The following is a 19,194-nucleotide window of genomic DNA, read 5'->3' as shown; positions in this document are numbered from 1 at the left end:
GTCATGTTTATGCTGACTCAGGTGTTTGCTGTCAGTCGTTTTCCCCTCATCTTTGTGCTTTCTAGACCAAGGCTTTGCTTTCCTCTTGGCAGTTGTAAGCTCAGTTTTTGGTGTCCTGTGTTCCCTGTGTGTCTACTGATGGTTGGTGGTGGTAGTATGCCCACTCTGGTGCTGTGGGTAGCACAACCAGGGGCTTGTTCTTTCTTGTGGGCCTTGTGGGTTCATAGGCTGTAAGGGTGGGGAAGGCAGCCATGTCCTCTGGTTGGCTGTTGTGAGAGGTACCATAGAGCCATTACACGATAGCAGTGAGCATGCTAGAGCATGTGCCTTGGGCCTTGCCTCGGTTCCTATCTTTGACCTAAATTTTTTCTGGCCCCTGTGATACATGCTACCTGTTAGGATACCTACCGTCAAAAGGAGAGACAACAGGAATACTTGTGGGATTCCAGAATATTGGAACACCTTGTTTTGTGCATTCTAGTGGGAAGAAATCTGTGCTCTAAACTTCTTGACTCGGCCTTGTCGGTGTTGTGGTCACATGGATTTTTCAGGGCTTTAGGAAGTGAATGTATTTCTGTTTGTGTGTGATTTGGTTTGAGGAAGGGCAGTGCTTCAGTTGCATTGGACTTATGTTAAAGAGAGAAAGTTTTTTCTTTTTTTCAAAGGAACTGCTTCCTTTGTTAAGACTCTGTCTTGTGGTATTAATTCATGTGCTAGGAAAATCCTCAGACCAGGCAGTTTGCCTTGGTTTCTTCTCTGGAACTCATTGGAATGAGTTGCTGCCTGTCTCTGGTGTTTGCTGTAGCTTCTTATGGCTTTTTATTCAGATATCATCACTGTTCTTCCTCTTCCCAAAGAGGTTTAAGATTCTAATCTAGTGTGGTATGCTTTTATTGCTTCCATTCCCAAATATACTAAGGAAAAGATATTTTTATTTAATAGTCCTAAAGGTAAAGAATGAGCCATTGGAACTCCCATCCATAAACAATTTATTTAGAACAGATTTAGAGATAAGAATTTTTGTGATGTGCTGCTTTTAAAAACGACCTAGCTAAGGAATATCAAACATTGTTTGGGCTGATGTTTAAGGACCTGAGGCCCTTTAGTTATCTCACTGAATATGGAGACACTGTCTCTGCTAAAGCTCAGATAGTGCTGTGAAACAAGATTTCCTGTGCACCCAGAGAGCCCTGTTGAAGAGGATGTACTTGCAGGGTTCTTAGCGGGAGAGCCTGGAATACCTATAGATACCAGGTTTTCTGTGATCACATCCTGTCTCTTAAGGGGTCTGAGATTAGTGGGTAGGGTAAGCTTGTCATGATTCTGACCTGTGGGTCCTGTCTCTAGAAGTAGTCTCCAGAGCGGTGTGCTTTTCATTCTTAGTTGCTAGGAGTATTTTGACCCACTGTATGCATTTTCCTAGCCCAGCACAAAAACCATCCACACAGCATGAATGCCTTTATACTTCTGATTACTGTGTATAGAATGCCATATATAGATTGGAAATTTTTCACCAAACTTTGAGTAAGCACTAGAAGAATATAATTTCCTAAGAAACATACTGTAATTTAGTTGATCTGAAAGCTAGATACTGAGATCCTTTTTAAATTACAAAGAGACAAAGTAAGACAGAATTATAGTTATAAGGCTTACTAAATAAAGGGAAGCAAGGAAAGTTGCATCTGATAATTTTGTGGAGTGGTTGGCTAATTTCTAGGTTTTTTAAAATCAGTTTCATACCTATTCTAATGGGTTAAAACTATGCAAAGTAAACTTGCCCACCCAGTCCATTGTGCACATAATCACTAGCCTTGGGAGCCGTAACAGCTCATGCCTAACCAACAGTGAGGTGAGAAGTTTCTGTTTTAATGGATCTGTGCTCCAGAGGACAACTGGAAGCATCCTCAGTCAGCATCATGAATCAAGACCGCCAAGGCATCTCTTCCCATCAGTAGAAGGTGTCCTCATCAAATATAGAAGTTTAGTTTAACCACCATTAGCCTTGTTACTGGACAGAGGTGTAAGAGTCCTTAAGTGATGTTGAACTAGCATGGTTTGCACTTTGTCCACTCAACTTATATGCAAATAATAAACTTGAACTAGTTTTCCAGAAGTAAGACCTGAAGATTGCCATAAGAGAGATAGGAGCCTGTTCTTTAAAAATGGACACCTCCTCTGTGGAAGTGTCTCCATAAGATCTAATTTCAATCCTGGTTTACATTACATACATACCATTAGGAATAAACATGGTGGCCTTATTTTAGGTTTTCAGGTTTCAAGTTCTGAAGGGAAGATTATAGAAACAGTTTTTTTTTCTTTTTTTCTTTTCTTTTTGTCTTGCAATTAATTATAGGTAAATGCCTCATGAGTGCTAAAGATGCTAGAGCTGTGGGCTGCCAATAAATTACTGTATTAGCAATGGACTGACATGGTTAGTGAATATTATGCAAAGAAGATTGCCCACTGCAATCTAACAGTGGAGCGCTCTGTACTTTTTTCTTGCAAAGCCCCAAGACAAATTGAATCCATCTTGTGGGTCCTGTGCTTGACTCTTTACCTGACTACCAAAGAGAATTCCCTCTGTGACTTTGTTTCAGTTCCCCCGACTCCCCTGCCAACCAATGATGTTGATGTGTATTTTGAGACCTCAGCTGATGATAATGAGCATGCCCGTTTCCAGAAGGCTAAGGAGCAACTGGAAATTCGACATCGCAACCGAATGGACAGGGTAAACATTACCAGTTCATACTGTTTGTATTGGTTTTAGTTTGTAGTACTAGAGATTGGAGCCAGGACCTGGTGCACACTAGGCAAGTACTCTCTCTGTAAGGCATGTTTTTATAGTTGAAGATAGGGACATTTTTCACTAAAATGCCACAAGGTTTTGGAGCGCTGCCTCCTAAGTAGATGAATCTCTTTTCTTCACCTACTGCCTCTCATGTGATAACATTACTTTCAATGATATTGCAGATACTTCTGAACACTTTTTGGGCACTTGTTTTTTACTCTGTTTTGCTGTTGCTGACTTTAAATTTTTATTTTTAAAGATCCATTTTTTTTGTCACTGTTAAAATTGAAGACAGTTATAAAACTGTAAAAGTAAATTAGATGAAGTAAAACAGTTATTAATACTTTCTGATTGCAGAGGCAAGAATCTTAAGTCTCAGGGATGTTTCTTTACTTGGAAGCATTCTAAAAGTAGAGAGATTTCATAGTTCATCCTCAAGGATCATGTTTAGCCTAATCCAGGCTGGCCTTGCCTAGGGGCTTAGGATGTAGCTTACTTCTAAGAGTACTTGCTTAGCATGCATAAAGCCCTGGACTCAGTCCCAACCACTACATATACCAGGTTAGAGTGACACAGCTGTTATCCCTGCACCGAGGAAGAAGTAGCAGGAAGATCAAAACTTGAAGGTCATCCTTGGCTACACTGAGAGCCTGAGGCCAGGTTGGACTACATAGGACTGTCTCAGAACAGCAATAGTAACAGGGATTGCTTCCTGAGCTTGTGCTCTGCCCTTGTATCTTCTACACTGGACTTACTCTTAGTGAAATGTTCATTATTTTATTTTTATATCACTTGTGATAGAAACAGGTATTACTCTAGTTTTTAAGTGAAGGGAGAATAAGCATAAATAACTTGCCTAAGGTATATAAGAAGATCATGGTATCTAAGGGGATCTGGGAATGACTGAGGCCTAGAAACTTCTGAGCAACAATCTGGACTCAGGGATCATATGATATGGCTTCCTTTTGCACAATTTCCGGCATTGGATTCAGCACCCAGCAGTATTTTTAGAAAGTGGGGAAGTTGTTTCAGAGGATCATTCTCTGAAGACTGTTTTTGATCTTTGTTCTAGGTAAAGAAGGAGTGGGAAGAAGCAGAACTTCAAGCCAAGAACCTCCCCAAGGCCGAAAGACAGACCCTCATTCAGGTGGGATGCTTTCTTGGGGGACAAAGGGTCCAGCCTGGCCTGCTGAAAATATAGTCAGAGTTGAGCTCCTGAGGAATTTGAATGTAACATCACCTTCTAGTCAGGGACTTAAATTACAAGGAAGTTGTCTCTCTCCCTCTCCCCTGCCCCTGTCCCTTCATTTCTCCTTTCCTCTCCATTTCAATTTCACCACTAGTATTTTTTAGTGGTAGAAAGAAACCAAACCCTCTCCCAGAACACACTTAACTTGTACAGGAAGTAACCTTGGCTTAGCTGTTAATTCTGCTTTCTTGGCAAAAGCCCCTGTCATGGGCTCTGGCTTGTTTTTCAACACTACTGGATTAAAAAGAAACTGGTGGACTCATTGATAAGGCAAAAGGCAGAAAACAAAGATCTTTAATGCAAGTTTATCCCTTGCTTTGTAAAAAACTGTAACCTCAAAATCATAGCAACAGATTGTATACCCTTCTGTAGAAGGGAGAGATTAGCAATAGAAATAGCAATTTATAAGACTGATTTCATTTTGAAAAATGAATCATGTTATTCCTTTAACTTGTGAATAGGGGCAGTTTTGGGAATTGAACAAAACCTCACCTGGTCTAAGCACACATTTTAAAGTAGGTATATGTCAGGTTAGCTCTCTCCAAGTATCCTGGAGTCCTGGAAGACCTTGGCTTGTTTTAATCAGTCAGTCAAAATCTCAGAGCTTTAATTCTTAAACAAGCAATTTCATCTATAGGGATATTTGACTGAGTGACTTTAAGCTACCAGAAAATGTGGCCAGGCAGCTCACAGATAATGTTCTCTTCACAGCTCTAGTAGGTGCGACTCAGTGTGAGCCAGCATGTTACTGAACTGTGTTTTGTTTTAAAACACACGTTCTGTTGGCTTCAAGGATTTAGAAGTTGGTATTTTTTTAGAACATGGAAAAGATGATTGTTGGACGTTGAAAAACCAGATGTTGAAATTTCAAACTTAGTAATCTCAGCTATAGAAACACAAGAGTCTCTCTCTAACACAGAAATGTAATTTGGTTTTTATTAATGGAAGCATCTTAATAGAAATAAGAGATTATGTACCTAGCCCTTGTGTCACTGACTCTGTTACTATCTTACTGAAGCACAGAGGCACTAGGCAAAGAAAAGCATTAGGTCTTGAGGGTCTGAGTTTATTAGACTTCCAACAGATGCCACAAATTATTTGTTGTTCTTTCTTGGCTTAGCATTTCCAAGCTATGGTTAAAGCTTTAGAGAAGGAGGCAGCCAGTGAGAAGCAGCAGCTTGTGGAAACCCATCTAGCCCGAGTGGAAGCCATGCTGAATGACCGCCGTCGCATAGCTCTGGAAAATTACCTGGCTGCCCTGCAGTCTGACCCACCTCGGGTGAGTTATGTTCTTAGTGTTGCCTGCTTAAAGCGTGTACTTGGGAGGCTGAGGCAGGAGAGTCTCAGGCTAGCCTACTAAACAAACAAAAGGAGTTAGGTAAACTAATTCATAGGAGAACTCTTGAGTTAAGAGGTCTCAAGCTTTTCCTAATGCTTAAACCAAAGCTGGCTTGCTTTGAGGGTCCTAGAAAGTATTAGACAGGAAGCTGGTTAGATGACACAGGATAAAAGGCACTTGCTGCACAAACCTGAGAACCAGAGTTCCATCTCCAGAACCCACATAAGGTGGAAGAAGAGCACAGAATTCCCCAGATGTCTCCATGCATGCTGTGGGCTGTCCTCCCCCACTATTTTGAATTTTCTGGTCTTGCAGCCACATCGAATTCTTCAAGCTCTTCGACGTTACGTCCGTGCCGAGAACAAAGACCGCCTGCACACCATTCGTCATTACCAGCATGTGTTGGCTGTTGACCCAGAAAAGGCTGCCCAGATGAAATCCCAGGTAAACTAGACAGATTTCTACCGGGCACAGAAATATGCTGCTGGCTGTGCTTATTGTTAGAAGACAGCATTTCGTACATGAGTTGGGGTTTTGTCAAAAGAGACAAGCCAGTTCCCAAATCTGATTTTTTTTTTCAGTTCATTTGATTCAGTTTTTCACCAGAATTAGTACAATTCCCTTTTCTACGAAAATACATTGTGTATAGGTCTTAAAAGTTGATCTTGGCTCGCTGCTTGGGATACTTGCCCACTGTGTTTGAGTCCCAAGATTTGATCTCTAGAGCCACAAAACAAAATACTTTATTCCTGTTGTAGCCATTGAAGTTTTCATTCAGACAGACATTTCTGAGTTTGTCCTGTGGCTGAGCCCAGCTTTACCACTCTGTCATCTGTACAGGGTTTCTGTTTCTTTGCTACTGTCCATATGTTCATAGAAAGTGAACTGTATGGACATAGTCTATTCTGATAGTCTGTTGGCTTTTTAGAGGGCTGTGTAATACATCGTGATCCTCATTTTATCCTCCTCTCTTAATGTAAACCTGCACAGACTGTGAGTGTTCTATGCACTCCAGAAATGTTCTTCCCAGCTTCTTACAGTAAGATGATACAGTAATTTACCTGAAGTCTTAGGAGTCCTGCAGCTAAGGTTCACTCCTTTGTTGGACAGAAGTTTGTGTTATCATCTACGTGCTGAAGTTCCACATACAGTTTCATGATGCAAAGTTGGATTCCTTGTGTACAGCTCACATAGTAATAGAAAATTAATTTTGTTAATTATGAAGATGAAGAATTACTTTCTGAGGCTGGAGAGATGGCTCAGTGGTTAAGAGCACTGACTGCTCTTCTAGAGGTCCTGAGTTCAATTCCCAGCAACCACAGGGTGGCTCACAACCATCTGTAATGGGATCTGATGTCCTCTTCTGGCGTGTCTGAAGACAACGACAGTATACTCACATCCATAAAATAAATAAATCTTTTAAAATAAATTTACTTTCCTTTAAGGTACAGAGTTTATATTAGTAGTTGGATGTTAGAGAAAATTAAAGAATTTTGATGTGTGAAGAGTGGGACTATGGAAAGGGATGTTTCTGGGGCCCAGGGAGCAGCTAATGGGGAGTTAAGGTTTCACTTTACACCAGATGGAGTGGAAGAAGGAAAATGCCAAAAGCTGGGGGACTGTCTCTGGAGGATAGGCGGGAAAATAAATCCTTGACCTAAGTCCTTTATGTAAGTCCTGTGTTGTAGCTTTTCTTTATATAACAATACTATATATTATATATAATAATATAATGGAGAGGGTTTGAGTTTGGTGGTTTGGCTTGTTTTTTTTTGTTTGTTTGTTTGTTTTGTTTTGTTTTGTTTTGTTTTTGTTTTTTTGCTAAAGATAGAATCTGGGGCCTACACATGCAAGTACTCTACAGATGCAAGTACTCTACACATCCCTGTGCCTGATCAGTATAGAAATAACTTTAGCAAATTCTTGAGACGAAGATCCACAGCAGGTAAATGGAGAATTAGTCAGCCAATCCTAGCAATTCTGAGGACGGACTGCTGGGAGCTGTAAGTCTGTTCTCAGCTCGTGATTCCAACAAAATGGGGGGCCACTGAATTGCATTGACTTGTGCTTGTTCCCTGTGCTTCCTGAGCACTCAGTGTAAGCACTCGCCTTGCTGCATGATTACTATCCCTTAAGTAAAATAGGATGGAAGTGTTTCTGATTGGTAACTCTTCAAAAATGTTTGCTGTGTACATAATAAGATTCTTGGGGGCTGGGCAGTGGTGGCGCACACCTTTAATCCCAGCACTTGGGAGGCAGAGGCAGGCAGATTTCTGAGTTTGAGGCCAGCCTGATCTACAGAATGAGTTCCAGAACAGCCAGGGCAACACAGAGAAACCCTGTCTCGAAAAACAAAAAAACAAAACAAAACAAATCCCAAACAAACAAACAAAAATTCTTGGGGACTAGATGGTTAAGAGGAGGCACGAGAAACAAATTGGTACACAGACATACCTGTAGGCAGAACTCCCATACATATAAAGTAAAATAAATAAATCTCATAAAATCTTGATTCAAGTTTAAGCCTGAAGTTGATTTATGTGTCATATTTACCTTATAGTCTGAAACCAATGTTGTGTAATATTTTTAGTGCTTCTGTGTTTTTTCCCTGCCACCCAGGCTCTTTAGTGCTAAGGTTTCTGTTTCTATTATGATTAATTCCCACTGTCCATTTTGCAGTTCTTACATCCTGTCACAGGGCCCTAATTCCTCTGAGGAGCTATAATCGTATCTGCATGTGCACAGATGCTGGAAGCACACTGCAATTCCATTTGCATTTTTTGCCAAGGCACTCACACTTGTGCTTTCCCATCAGTGTATTTGATTGGCAGAATGGCAAATAGAAAATTAAATTATTGTCATCTTGCTTTTAAAGGTCAAAAGCACATCAGTCTACAGTAAAAGCATCTTTAATTTTTCTTCCATTTCAACCCTTCACGTTAATGGCCTCAGGGCCACACAGTACACTGGTTTCGAGTGCCCTCTTTAGAAGAAGCTTAGCAAGTGCAGGCCTAGGCCTGAGTGGGCAACAGGGCTGTGAGTCTGTTGAGTTGCTGCAGCAGAGCTCCCCTTTTCTACTTTGGATGCTTTTGTCCTTATCTTTGGATTAATAACCTTTGCACTCAGAAAAATAGTAAGCTACCATGGGTAAATCTTTCTTCAACACTTACTTAAAAGTAAATTATTTGTGCCTTATCATTTTTTTTAAAAGAACCATAATTTAAAAGGGAGTAAATTAGTCCTGACCTTAACCATAGTATTTTAGGTAGTTGCTTTACTAAACCAAGTCCATGAGCAGCTGGGCCTTCACACCATAGTTTCAGTGTCTGTCTATCTGCTCTAATCTTACTAGTTTAAAAAAGTGACCAGCACTTTTCCTTCCTCAGACTCAGCAAACGTTTACTAAGGTCTAGTACCTTCAAACCAGGGCTTCTGCTCAGTATTCAGTGGGGTTTGGGGTTTTTTTTTGTTTGATTGGGTTTTTTGTTTTGTTTTGTTTGTTTGTTTGTTTGTTTTGGTGACGATTGTCTTGTATAAAAGCTAAGTCAACTGATTAGTGAGCTTGTTGGTGTTTTGTTTTTAATTTTTAAATGTATTTACTTTATGTGAATAAGTGTTTTGCCTGCATGTATGCCTGGTACCTGTGGAGGCCAGAAAGAGGCTGTTTAGGATCCCCTGCTCCTAGAGGTAATGGCCAGTTGTGAACTCCCATGTCGGTGTTACACAGGTCCTTTACAAGAGCTGCAAATGCTCTGACCACTGAGCATCTCTCCAGCTCCTCAGGGCCATATTTTGAAAGTGAATATTGTTTTAGCTTGTAGCCCTCTCTATAGACAAATGACTGCATCACTCATATGCTGTGCTGTCGTGGGCTTTCCTGCTCTGCTGCGTTGAGTAGTAAAGAGAACCTTTGGGTCTCTGGAACTCTGTGTAGGTGTTTTTTTTCCTCCTGACCTCATAGTTTTCTGTGACAAGGCCTCTCCTGATATTGTGCTTCTAGGTGATGACACACCTCCATGTGATTGAAGAAAGAAGGAACCAAAGTCTTTCTCTGCTCTACAAAGTTCCTTATGTGGCTCAAGAAATTCAAGAGGAAATTGGTGGGTACTAATTGTATCAAAGCTAGACTGCTGAGGCTAAGGAGTGATGGCTGGCTAGGATAAAATATGTAAGGAGTAGGCAAGGCTGGTGAGGTGGGCTTTAGCACACCATGCTTTCAGAAAGCCTGGAATTGACTAGAAGTTTACATGACAAGGCTAAGGAGTCTCCAAAGACAGATGTACTGGCTTGGGGCCACAGAGCCTTGAATTTCATTGACCTTCACTCTTATTAGCGGAAGAAGCTCTAGGGTGTGAAATTGCAGGGGCCTAGGAAGTTTCCTGTTACCAATTTACCCTGTAGTCATTTTATATCATTCTGTCTTCTGCTGTGTGCTCCAGGGTAAAATGGTTTACCTATAGACAATATCTGCTAGAATTCTTGTTACTATAGTAGAGATAGTGACATAATTCAAAGGTGTGTAGTTGCAGTTGTGTATGATGAGTCCTCTAGAGATGGACCACATATAAAGTCAAGCAGTAGGCAGGAGCTAGGCATAGACAGGAGGTAGGTTGCAGACTGGAGGGCTCTTGCCAGGTCTTAGGTCTGGGATAACAGGAGTTGGCCTTTCTCAAAGTACTGGTCCTGTGCCTAAACCTGCTTCTAAAAGCTGCTTATCTGCTCCCTGTTGTTCTCCCTTTGTTAGATGAGCTCCTTCAGGAACAGCGAGCAGATATGGACCAGTTTACCTCCTCCATCTCAGAGAACCCTGTGGATGTCCGGGTGAGCTCTGAGGAGAGTGAGGAGATCCCGCCGTTCCACCCTTTCCATCCCTTCCCATCCTTGTCTGAGAATGAAGGTATGTATGGTCCTCAGAGCCATCCCTAGGAGCAGAGAAGAAGAACATAAAATTAGAAACTTGGAATATGTTTTTTAAACCTGATTGAGTTGGGGAGGTTGTGTTGTTGTGAGAGGCAGGGAAAGGGAAGGCATGGATTCCCTAAGCACCTCCTATTTGCAGGTATTGTGCCGGATTCTATGAGGAAGTAATATCATTAGGAAATCAGGAGTGTTTCTCACCTTTTGTAGCAAGCCTTCTGCTTGTGTGATGTCCCTTACATGTGGGGATCCCTTTTCTTTGAACTGAACCTTCATGTTGGTTATATGACATCATTATCTTTTCCTAAGAGTCTTGGGAGACAGATTAGGGGGAGAGGCTGAAATGGTGCCCTGACTGGCTCAGGGTCACATCTCTGAAGTGAGTTGGGTGAGAAGTTGTATCTTTTGATTCATACGCATGTTTTTCTTGGTGATTCTCAGTATCTAAAAGTGTCCCTGAAAATCATGAGTCTGTACCAAAAATAAACAAGCTGCTGAGACTTGTGCTCTAGGACTAGTTTGTATAGTCAGATTCTATTTCCTGCTATTTCTGATGGTGAGGATAGTAAGGATAAAAATGGCCTGTGGCTTTGGAGTCCTAACTGTGTACCAACTTTAGTTAAGTATTGTGCTTGGATGCCTTTGAATAAATCCTCAGAACACTCTTTGAAGGTAGATACTGTGAGTGTCCCATCTGGGACTCTAAGGTTTGAACAGATTAAGTACTTGTCCAGAGTGTCATGTAGCTTAGATTTGAAGTGCATTTGGATCCACATTGACAGTTCAGTTCCTGTAGCTTCTGGGATAGTCACATGACTGATTAGATATAGTAGCCTAGTGAAAGTAGGAAAAGGTGTGCATGAAAGGTAGCTTGTAGACTTCAACAGAAATCCCTTTGGAACTAGTTAGCTCAGAGGTTCAGACTCCGTGCACCTGACCTTCCTCTACTGAATACCTAAGAAACGAGCGGGTAAAGTGATGTCACCCTATTCCTAATTCCCACTCCACAGATTCCAAGCCTCTGTGAGGTTGTAGGGTGGCCATACGTGTACAGCTTCTCTCTGCTTTTTTGTTTGGGATTGGAGCATTACAAGGAAGCTGTGTCTCTGTCAGTGAACCACAATACTAACTTCATTTTTTACTGTTTTCTTTTTAAAAAAGAAGAAGAAGAATAGTTTTATGGGGTAAGCTAAATAATATGGGACTCTTCCAGATGTCTCTTAAATGACCAGGTCCCGACTTCCCGTTTCTCTCTCCTCAGGAATACATGTAGCCATTTGCTATCTAGATCACAGTCAGTTTGTTTATGGGTATCTCAGGCATGGCTTTTAAGGAAAATGCCTTTTGGTCACATTATAGAGAGGAACTTAGAAGGAAACCATTTTCTTTCTTAATCTCCTTTTGTGCTATTTTGTTTTTTATTGTTTTCCTTTCTGCTAGACACTCAGCCGGAGTTGTACCACCCAATGAAAAAAGGTTGGTTTGTCAAAGACGTTTCTTAAGACCTCCATTCCTTCTCACTTCCCTGCTGTGTTGGAAGTCTCATTTTATGTTTCATACCACCATTTGACTTTCCCCGCCTCATTCCTTCAGCCATGGCTGTGAGTGGAGCTAGAGTAGCCCGCCTCCATGTTACTAACAAGTTCCCTGGCTTTCCTAGTCTGGTCGCAGAAAAGCAGATGCTTTCTTTCCTTTCAAGTCTTTGTCTGGGTAAATGTCAAAAAAGGATGCTCGGTTTAACAAAATTGTTGTTTGTAGCTTGTCTGTGTAAGAACATGCTGAACTTTTACAGTCAGGTAGAATGTAATTTCCCTTTCTCTTTTTTGCCTGTTATTACCAGTTGCCTTCCCCCTTTTGCTGTCTTACCTTTCGTCCATGCCACTATCTCATGTTCCTGAGTAGTAGCATTCCTAAAACACAAGGTGCTGTTGGTGAAAGAGATAGAAACAGATGAGTCTCCAGTCTTCAAAAACACTGTGTGGAAAGCACTATGCCAGCTGCATTATCTTGGTTACCCACCAAACCTCCCTCTTGGGCAGGATTTTTGGTTCACTTTTGTAGATTAGGCAGTTGAAAAAGCCTTTGAGATAACATGTGTTGCTTTCCAAATCTGCAAGTTAAGAAGTTAGAGGATCAAGGTCTGGACCCAAAGCTGTTTTCATAGCCAATGTGGTTTCTGTTGCTTGAGTTGCTGGTGACAGCTACAGAATCTCCCAGATGATTAGACAATCCCCTCTCTTAAGTCAGGGGTAGTAGTGCCTGTTCTTAGTGTATTTTATGAGTATACGCTCTTGGCTTTGGTAGTGTGGTCGTGGCTGTACCAAGTGAGATTCCCTGGCTCAGAATTTGGTATGCAAATTTATACCGTATTTTATTCTTAGAATCAAAAAGTGTGATTTGACTCCTTTGAAAATTGTTTGCATTCATCTATGCCTCCTCTTCTTGGCAGTCATTGTGCTGATATTCATCTCAGGTATACGTCTTAGATACTAAGTTACACTGTCTTTAGCTTTCTTACTTTAAAAAAAAATATGTCGAGACAACATAACTACTAAGTTTGGTCTCTTAAAGTCATTTCTGTGCATTATGAAACCAAAGTAAGTTTAGTCAGAAACAGTATTGGGATAGCCTGGACCAAAGCAAGCCTTTAGATGAGTTGATTCAGTATTTCCTTGTATTCTGAGAGTCTTGCCCTTATGACTTTTGAAACTCTGAGGAGAGCATGAGATGGGAAGAATTAAAATTTAGCAGTCTTGAATATGAGCATCCGTGTTAAGTAAGTCAATACCCTTCTAAATTCCTCTTTCTTGAATCGTAGTCAGGCAGTGTTGTTTCCTTTGAGACACAAATAACTGGTATCAGGTTATGCTTTTCTTTTGAAGTAAATGCTTTAGAAAAAAAAATGCATCACTTTGGCCACGGTGTAATGAGTTAATAAATTAACTAGGCTGCAAGCTCAGCAGCCTCGTGGCTATTATTAATCACTCCTGTTGGCCTGTGTTAAGAAAACAAGTCTAGTTGTGAAGTGAAAACAACTTCTCTGTGGCTGGGCTTTGTATCATTGCTTTCCTTTGGCATCTCCAGGACAGTAGTGCTTGGATGTAAACTTATGTTGGAATCCATTCACTTGCAGGCAGTTTGGCTGCCAAGTCTCTTTATAAAGGGTTCAAATCATATATATATATATTCTTATTAATAAGAAACTTGTGATAGCCAGGAATCACATGCTTGAAGCTAAAAGTAAAACAGATTTTTCTTTCTGCGTCTGTGCTGAGTGCAAACATGGTGTGTGTTTGGATGCTGTCATCTATGTGCCACACATGAGTGATGTTGGCTCAAGCCATTTCTGACCTTGGAAAAAGGACAGGTGCTGTTCTTGCATCTTTCACCTTAGTTAAAATTCTCCGTGTAGATAGACTGCTTTCTTCCCATTCACCTGGGCTTACCTACAATTTGAGAGTAACTGTAGGATCAGGTCTGAGGGATCAAACATCCAGTGGGAGACATAGAAAGAAGTAGATAATTACAAACTTATGTTAACTGCTACAACCTAGAAATGTGTCCCTAGAGAACCTGAAGCTTAAAGGGCAAATAGGAGGACTTGAGGATAGAAGGTGGCAGGGGTTTGAGGCAGAAACAATTTCTTTTGGAGTAAACTGTTATGCTCAAAGCACACATGCATCCATTCAGTAGGCTGTAGATACCAAAGAATTGTGTAGTTGCATAGCAAGTTCTATTAAAATCGTATGTAAGGGATGGGACATGTTTTATATTCTGGAACACTCTCAGGCTCAGCTTCTCTCCAAAGCTTACATTCCATTCCTTCAGGTGGGAGACCAGGAAGCACTTTGTCTTCCTTCATTATATGCATCAGTCTTTTGAAAACGCTTGTACCATTCATCCTTGCAAAGCACAGTGCATCCTCAGACATGCCAATGCAGTGACTGTTTACAGAGTCATGGGGGTATTTGGTAAGAAGCTCTCTGGCCCTCAGGCAGGGATTTACTGCTTCTTAAGAGACTGGCCTCAAGTGGGCTGCCGAGAAACTCAACTGTGAACATTTTCTACACAGGATCTGGAATGGCAGAGCAAGATGGGGGACTGATTGGTGCAGAAGAAAAAGTGATTAACAGTAAGAATAAAATGGATGAAAATATGGTGAGCCTCTTGTCTTTTGCATAGCACACTTCCTTCTGTACACTGAAGCAAAAGGCATGCTAGTTAGTACTTCCAGGCCAGTGTGTGCCAGTCTTCCATTAGTAGACGATAGGAGAGCAACCATGCCCACAGATTGCAGATGGTCCCTTACCAGTGAAGCTGCTTTTTTTTCTTAGTATATGGTAGAAAAGAACATACCTGTAATGAAAAGTATATATCAGAGGTTATTTCCAAGTAAGTAAATATTTATTAGGTGGAGGATTGAGTAAAATGGAGTTTTCTGTTTTTCTTATCCCTCCTTTTATTCTTCTGTTTAGATTATTTAATTGCCTCCAGCTAACTAGATATTTTTTAGTTGCTCTTTGTGTGTGTATGGCGTCACATGCGTGCCATGGTATGCATACAGATCAGAGGACGATTAGGAGTCATTCTCTTTCCATGTAGACCCCAAGGACCACACTGGAATTGTCAGGTTTGCTGGCAGGCACTTTAACCTGCTGAGTGTTTGCTGGGCCTGAGTTTACTGTTTGTTAGTTGTCTGTCCTAAGCTTTGTCACCACCACAGTTACTTCAAGGAAAGTTCAGGTAGAGATCCTCCCTAGATGGGAGGAGCTACCATACAGCATGTCTGCCTACACTTACCCCACCCTTTGGAGTTTGCTAAGTGGATTTGGATCAGTGTGATGGAAGAAAAAACAGCTTTCCAGTGCCCCATAGCATTGTAAAGTAGTGACATTTATGTTCATTTCCTTCCCACTCACTAATATTTGTGACTTTCAGGTCATTGATGAGACTCTGGATGTTAAGGAAATGATTTTCAATGCTGAGAGAGTTGGGGGCCTTGAGGAAGAGCCGGTATGTGTTTGCTCCAGAATGGAAGGGCTGTCTTCATGTCTCTTTCTTATCAGTCATCTTAGTTCAAGTGGAAAGGGAAGATCCATGGTATTTAGTTACTAAGGGGCTCTTGTCCCAGTTTCCCATATTTCTGAGTAAGAATGCAAAAAATGAAAATGTCCTTGTAGATTAGAAAAAGTGGGCATTCTCCCTGATATGGTGACAAAGCAGGGTCTTTGTGTTGCCCTGAGTGTTTGAGACCAGCCAAGAGGCACATGGTCCTCTTTTGGTTTCCACGTAGTCACTGGGCTTTGTTTCCTATGTGCTTTGTTGTTTTAGGAATCTGTGGGACCTTTAAGGGAGGACTTCAGTTTGAGCAGCAATGCCCTTATTGGCTTGCTGGTTATTGCAGTGGCCATTGCTACGGTCATCGTTATCAGCCTGGTGATGCTGAGGAAGAGGCAGTACGGGACCATCAGCCATGGGATTGTGGAGGTAAGAACTGGGCCACCTTTTCCCTTCGGCCTGAGCTGATGAGGGCTTGTTCCGCACTGTCAATGGGTGTGAGTGGTTAGGGCTTGAACTGTATATAATTCAAAGATCTGGACTTACCGAGTGCTGGGCATGTTGCTGTTGTCCTTTGTATTAATCATTGGGTTATTAGGTCATGTTTTGGAGATGAGCCATTGCTGAATTATGTTGCTCTTGTTTCAAGGGACTGTCAACCACTTTCAGCATGGCTTTTAATCAGTTAAATGGGTCAATGCCAGGAGGTCATAATATATGCTTCAGAAAATTAAAAGGTTTTTCAATATTTTCTTGGAATGTTTTTTCAGAGAGCCACTTGTCTCTGTGACTTCTAAGAAACTTGTCTTTTTAAAAGTTCAGTAAGTGTTACAATACGCTTTAGTCTGACTTGTTTATGTGCTGGGGATTGAACCAGGAGTCCTGAATATGCTAGATAGTTGTCTGTGACACTCTATTATAACGGTTAGATGGAGACAAAAAGCAAATGCAAGCTGTTTGTGTTCTTTATCTGCTGATGCATAATTGTAGTATTTGCAGCTCAGTTTTTAGTGGATGGTGGAAAATGTTTAGTTTCTTGCATCTATGTTATATAAGTACATGTAAGGAATGTAATACACTCTGGATGAGTACTATATATATATGCTCATATCAGTACTGGAACCTGGCCTCTGCTGTAGAGTTTGAGCTGCAAATGAATAGAGACCATCTGCCCCCTTTCCTTATTAGCGAGCATGACATGATGTACCCACTATCCTAGAGCTTAATTGGTTGGAAGCCACTCATCACTGTGGCTACCAAGAAACTGGTCCTTTAAAAGTTCAGAAAAGGACTAGAGAGATGGCTCAGCAGTTAAGATGGCTCATTGACTGCTCTTCCAGAGGTCCTGAGTTCAATTTCCAGCATCCACATGGTGGCTCACAACCATCTGTAATGGGATCTGATGCCCTCGTCTGTTGTGTCTGAAGACAACTACAGTGTACTCACTTACATAAAAAATAAATAAATAGATCTTTAAAAAAAGGAAAAGTCCAGTAAATGTGTCACAGTTTGCTTCAGTTTCACAGGAACTTGAAAAGGGGAACAGGACTGCCACCTTATGTTAAAAACAAAAACAGGGATCCCAAGAACCAAACTGAAATTGTCAAGTTTGTCAGAGAGAAGCATTACCTCTCTGACCTCCTCCTTCCCTTCCCTATGTCCTTGATACCAGCTCTTGTTTGATCTGTCCAGTTGAAAAGGATGCTGGACTGCTTCAAGTCCCGTGGGATTGGACAGTGAATAGCCTGGCGTCCTGATGCTCTGCGAGCCTCTTCAGTATCCCACAGTGACCTGCAGCCTTTGTTCCTACAGGTTGACCCAATGCTCACCCCAGAAGAGCGTCACCTGAATAAGATGCAGAACCATGGTTATGAAAACCCAACCTACAAATACCTGGAGCAGATGCAGATTTAAGGACAGCATGTGTAACACCCTGGCTGAGGCTACTGCAGGTGGGCTGGAAGAGGCTCAGTGTTTGTGCTTGACTGCTGACCACCAGTGGTGCCAGAAGCCCTCATCCTACATCCTGCTCTCCTGGATTGTTAAGACTATAAAGTACTACTGTAGGATTGCAATTTCCATTCTTTTAAATGGGTTTAAAAGATGTTAATATAACAATATATGATATATAAACCTTAAGTGAAATGAAAAAAAAAAGATCTATTGCAGATATCTGATGGATGTAGTTTTCTTTTTTTAAGTTAGAAATGACACTTCTATTGTATTGTCTCACACATGCTCTATATAAATGGAAAATGTTGATTTTTTTTTTTTTTTTTTTGATGATAGACTATATACACAGGCTGTTCCCGTTATGTAAGTCAGTTCTTCAGGCTCATTTGCTGTGCTGGTTTTATTATTATTTGTTTTTAATGTATAAAGGCAGTATTTCCCTTTTCAGGTTGCTGAGAAATGTAAGTGGAGCTGAAGTACATTGTATACAGTTACTGTGTTAGGCATAGTCTCTTTGGAAGCCTAGTGTTTTCAGTGCTGGGTGTCTGGGTGCTTCTGTACCAGCCATCACCAAGCAGGGCTAAGGCACCTTGAGCTAGCCAGATGCAAACATAGATCCACTGTGCTTTCCTTCAAATCCAGTTCTTCCACAGCAACTAGCCCATAGTCAGTCTGTGTCCTTCCACAGTTGTTTACGGTAGCGTTTTCCTGTCCACTTCCTTACCCAGTGCGTCCAGGTGTGCACCCACCTCCTCTTCCAATGTCTGCTTCCCATGCACTGACCCTCTGCCTGCCTTTGTACCTCACTCACCTCCACCGTTCTTCAGCCCCTTTGATGTCTGCTCAGAGAATACCGTAATAAACATGGCTGAGGACCCAGGAGAGTTCACGGGAGGCTTCGTTATATGACAGGACAATGTTCTGGGTTGTACATGAAATTGGATCTGTAGACACTGTGGAAATCTTTGAAACTTTTGTTCCCTTCATATGAATCTATAAAGTCGAATAGCTGAAGTGGATGCTCACAGCCTTTAACGCTTTTGTTGCTTGTTTTGTTTTAATCTCAAGGTTCTGGTAACCTGTTGTGTTTTTTTGTTTTGTTTTTTTGTATTTTTTCTGTGATTTCCCTCCCCTTCCTTTCCCCCCTTGGCCCTAGCCATGCCTCTTCCCACTATGCACAGATTGAAACTTCACCTACAAACTCCTTAGTATGATCTGTGGAGAATGTACAGAACTTAACTACATCAATAAACACTTTAACTTCCCCTGAGCACCTTGTGTTACTGACCATGGCAATGATCTGTGATGATGGAGAGCTTTCTAGTCTTGCTTTTGGAGATGAAGGGCATCTTCCTTCTGTGAAGAGTTACTAGTCTGTATTACAGTGGCAGTAGTAACTTAAACCAAGAGTTCCATTTTCAACCCCCCACCCACCCCACCCCCCCCCAAAAAAAAAAGAAAAAAAAGGAGACCGTGGTTGGAATGACGGCTCACTGGTGAAGAGCATAGAGGACTCAGATTGGGATCTCAGAACCATCGGTAACTCTAGTTCTGGGGGATCTGGCACCCACTTCTGGCCTCCATGCAGTTAAACAATCATACAGGTAACTCCCACACCCTCCAAGAAGCTGGATGTTGTGGAATTAATCTCAGCACTCTGGGGGAGGGGTTGCTGACGCAGAACAGTTGAGTTGAAGGCCAGCATTGGCCATGCAGCAAGAACCTATCTTAAGAGCAAAGAAAGGTAAAGGAAAGCCTGCCTGTGGCATTTTGCAAAATTTAAGTCAAGACTCTTCCCAGTGTTGAGAATAATGTTAATAGAGCTAATGGCTGAATTTTCAGGAAGCTGTCCATAGTAGCTGTGTCTGAGTTTAAGTTACTTGCCACTAG

General features: G+C 41.5%; 1 protein-coding gene across 4 annotated transcripts in view; it reads left to right on the top strand.

Moving 5' to 3' along the window:
* The window catches only part of Aplp2 (amyloid beta precursor like protein 2), a 61,123-nt gene extending 42,549 nt beyond the window's left edge, over positions 1-18,574 (top strand). For 2 of the 4 annotated variants that reach the window (XM_028776155.1, XM_028776153.1), the window contains 11 exons: positions 2,598-2,728; positions 3,861-3,935; positions 5,158-5,316; positions 5,692-5,820; positions 9,377-9,476; positions 10,121-10,273; positions 11,734-11,769; positions 14,366-14,451; positions 15,232-15,306; positions 15,625-15,780; positions 17,164-18,574. In XM_028776155.1, the coding sequence (XP_028631988.1) occupies positions 2,598-2,728; positions 3,861-3,935; positions 5,158-5,316; positions 5,692-5,820; positions 9,377-9,476; positions 10,121-10,273; positions 11,734-11,769; positions 14,366-14,451; positions 15,232-15,306; positions 15,625-15,780; positions 17,164-17,265 (1,202 nt within the window). In that variant the 3' untranslated portion in view covers positions 17,266-18,574. The remainder of the gene's footprint in view (positions 1-2,597; positions 2,729-3,860; positions 3,936-5,157; positions 5,317-5,691; positions 5,821-9,376; positions 9,477-10,120; positions 10,274-11,733; positions 11,770-14,365; positions 14,452-15,231; positions 15,307-15,624; positions 15,781-17,163) is intronic. The other 2 variants (XM_028776156.1, XM_028776154.1) reach the window with 1 other exon arrangement.
* Positions 18,575-19,194: the final 620 nt, after the last annotated feature.

Source organism: Grammomys surdaster, unplaced genomic scaffold, assembly GCF_004785775.1.
Source record: "Grammomys surdaster isolate TR1022 unplaced genomic scaffold, NIH_TR_1.0 266, whole genome shotgun sequence".
Taxonomy (NCBI): domain Eukaryota; kingdom Metazoa; phylum Chordata; class Mammalia; order Rodentia; family Muridae; genus Grammomys; species Grammomys surdaster.
This window is presented reverse-complemented; position numbering and strand designations above follow the sequence as displayed.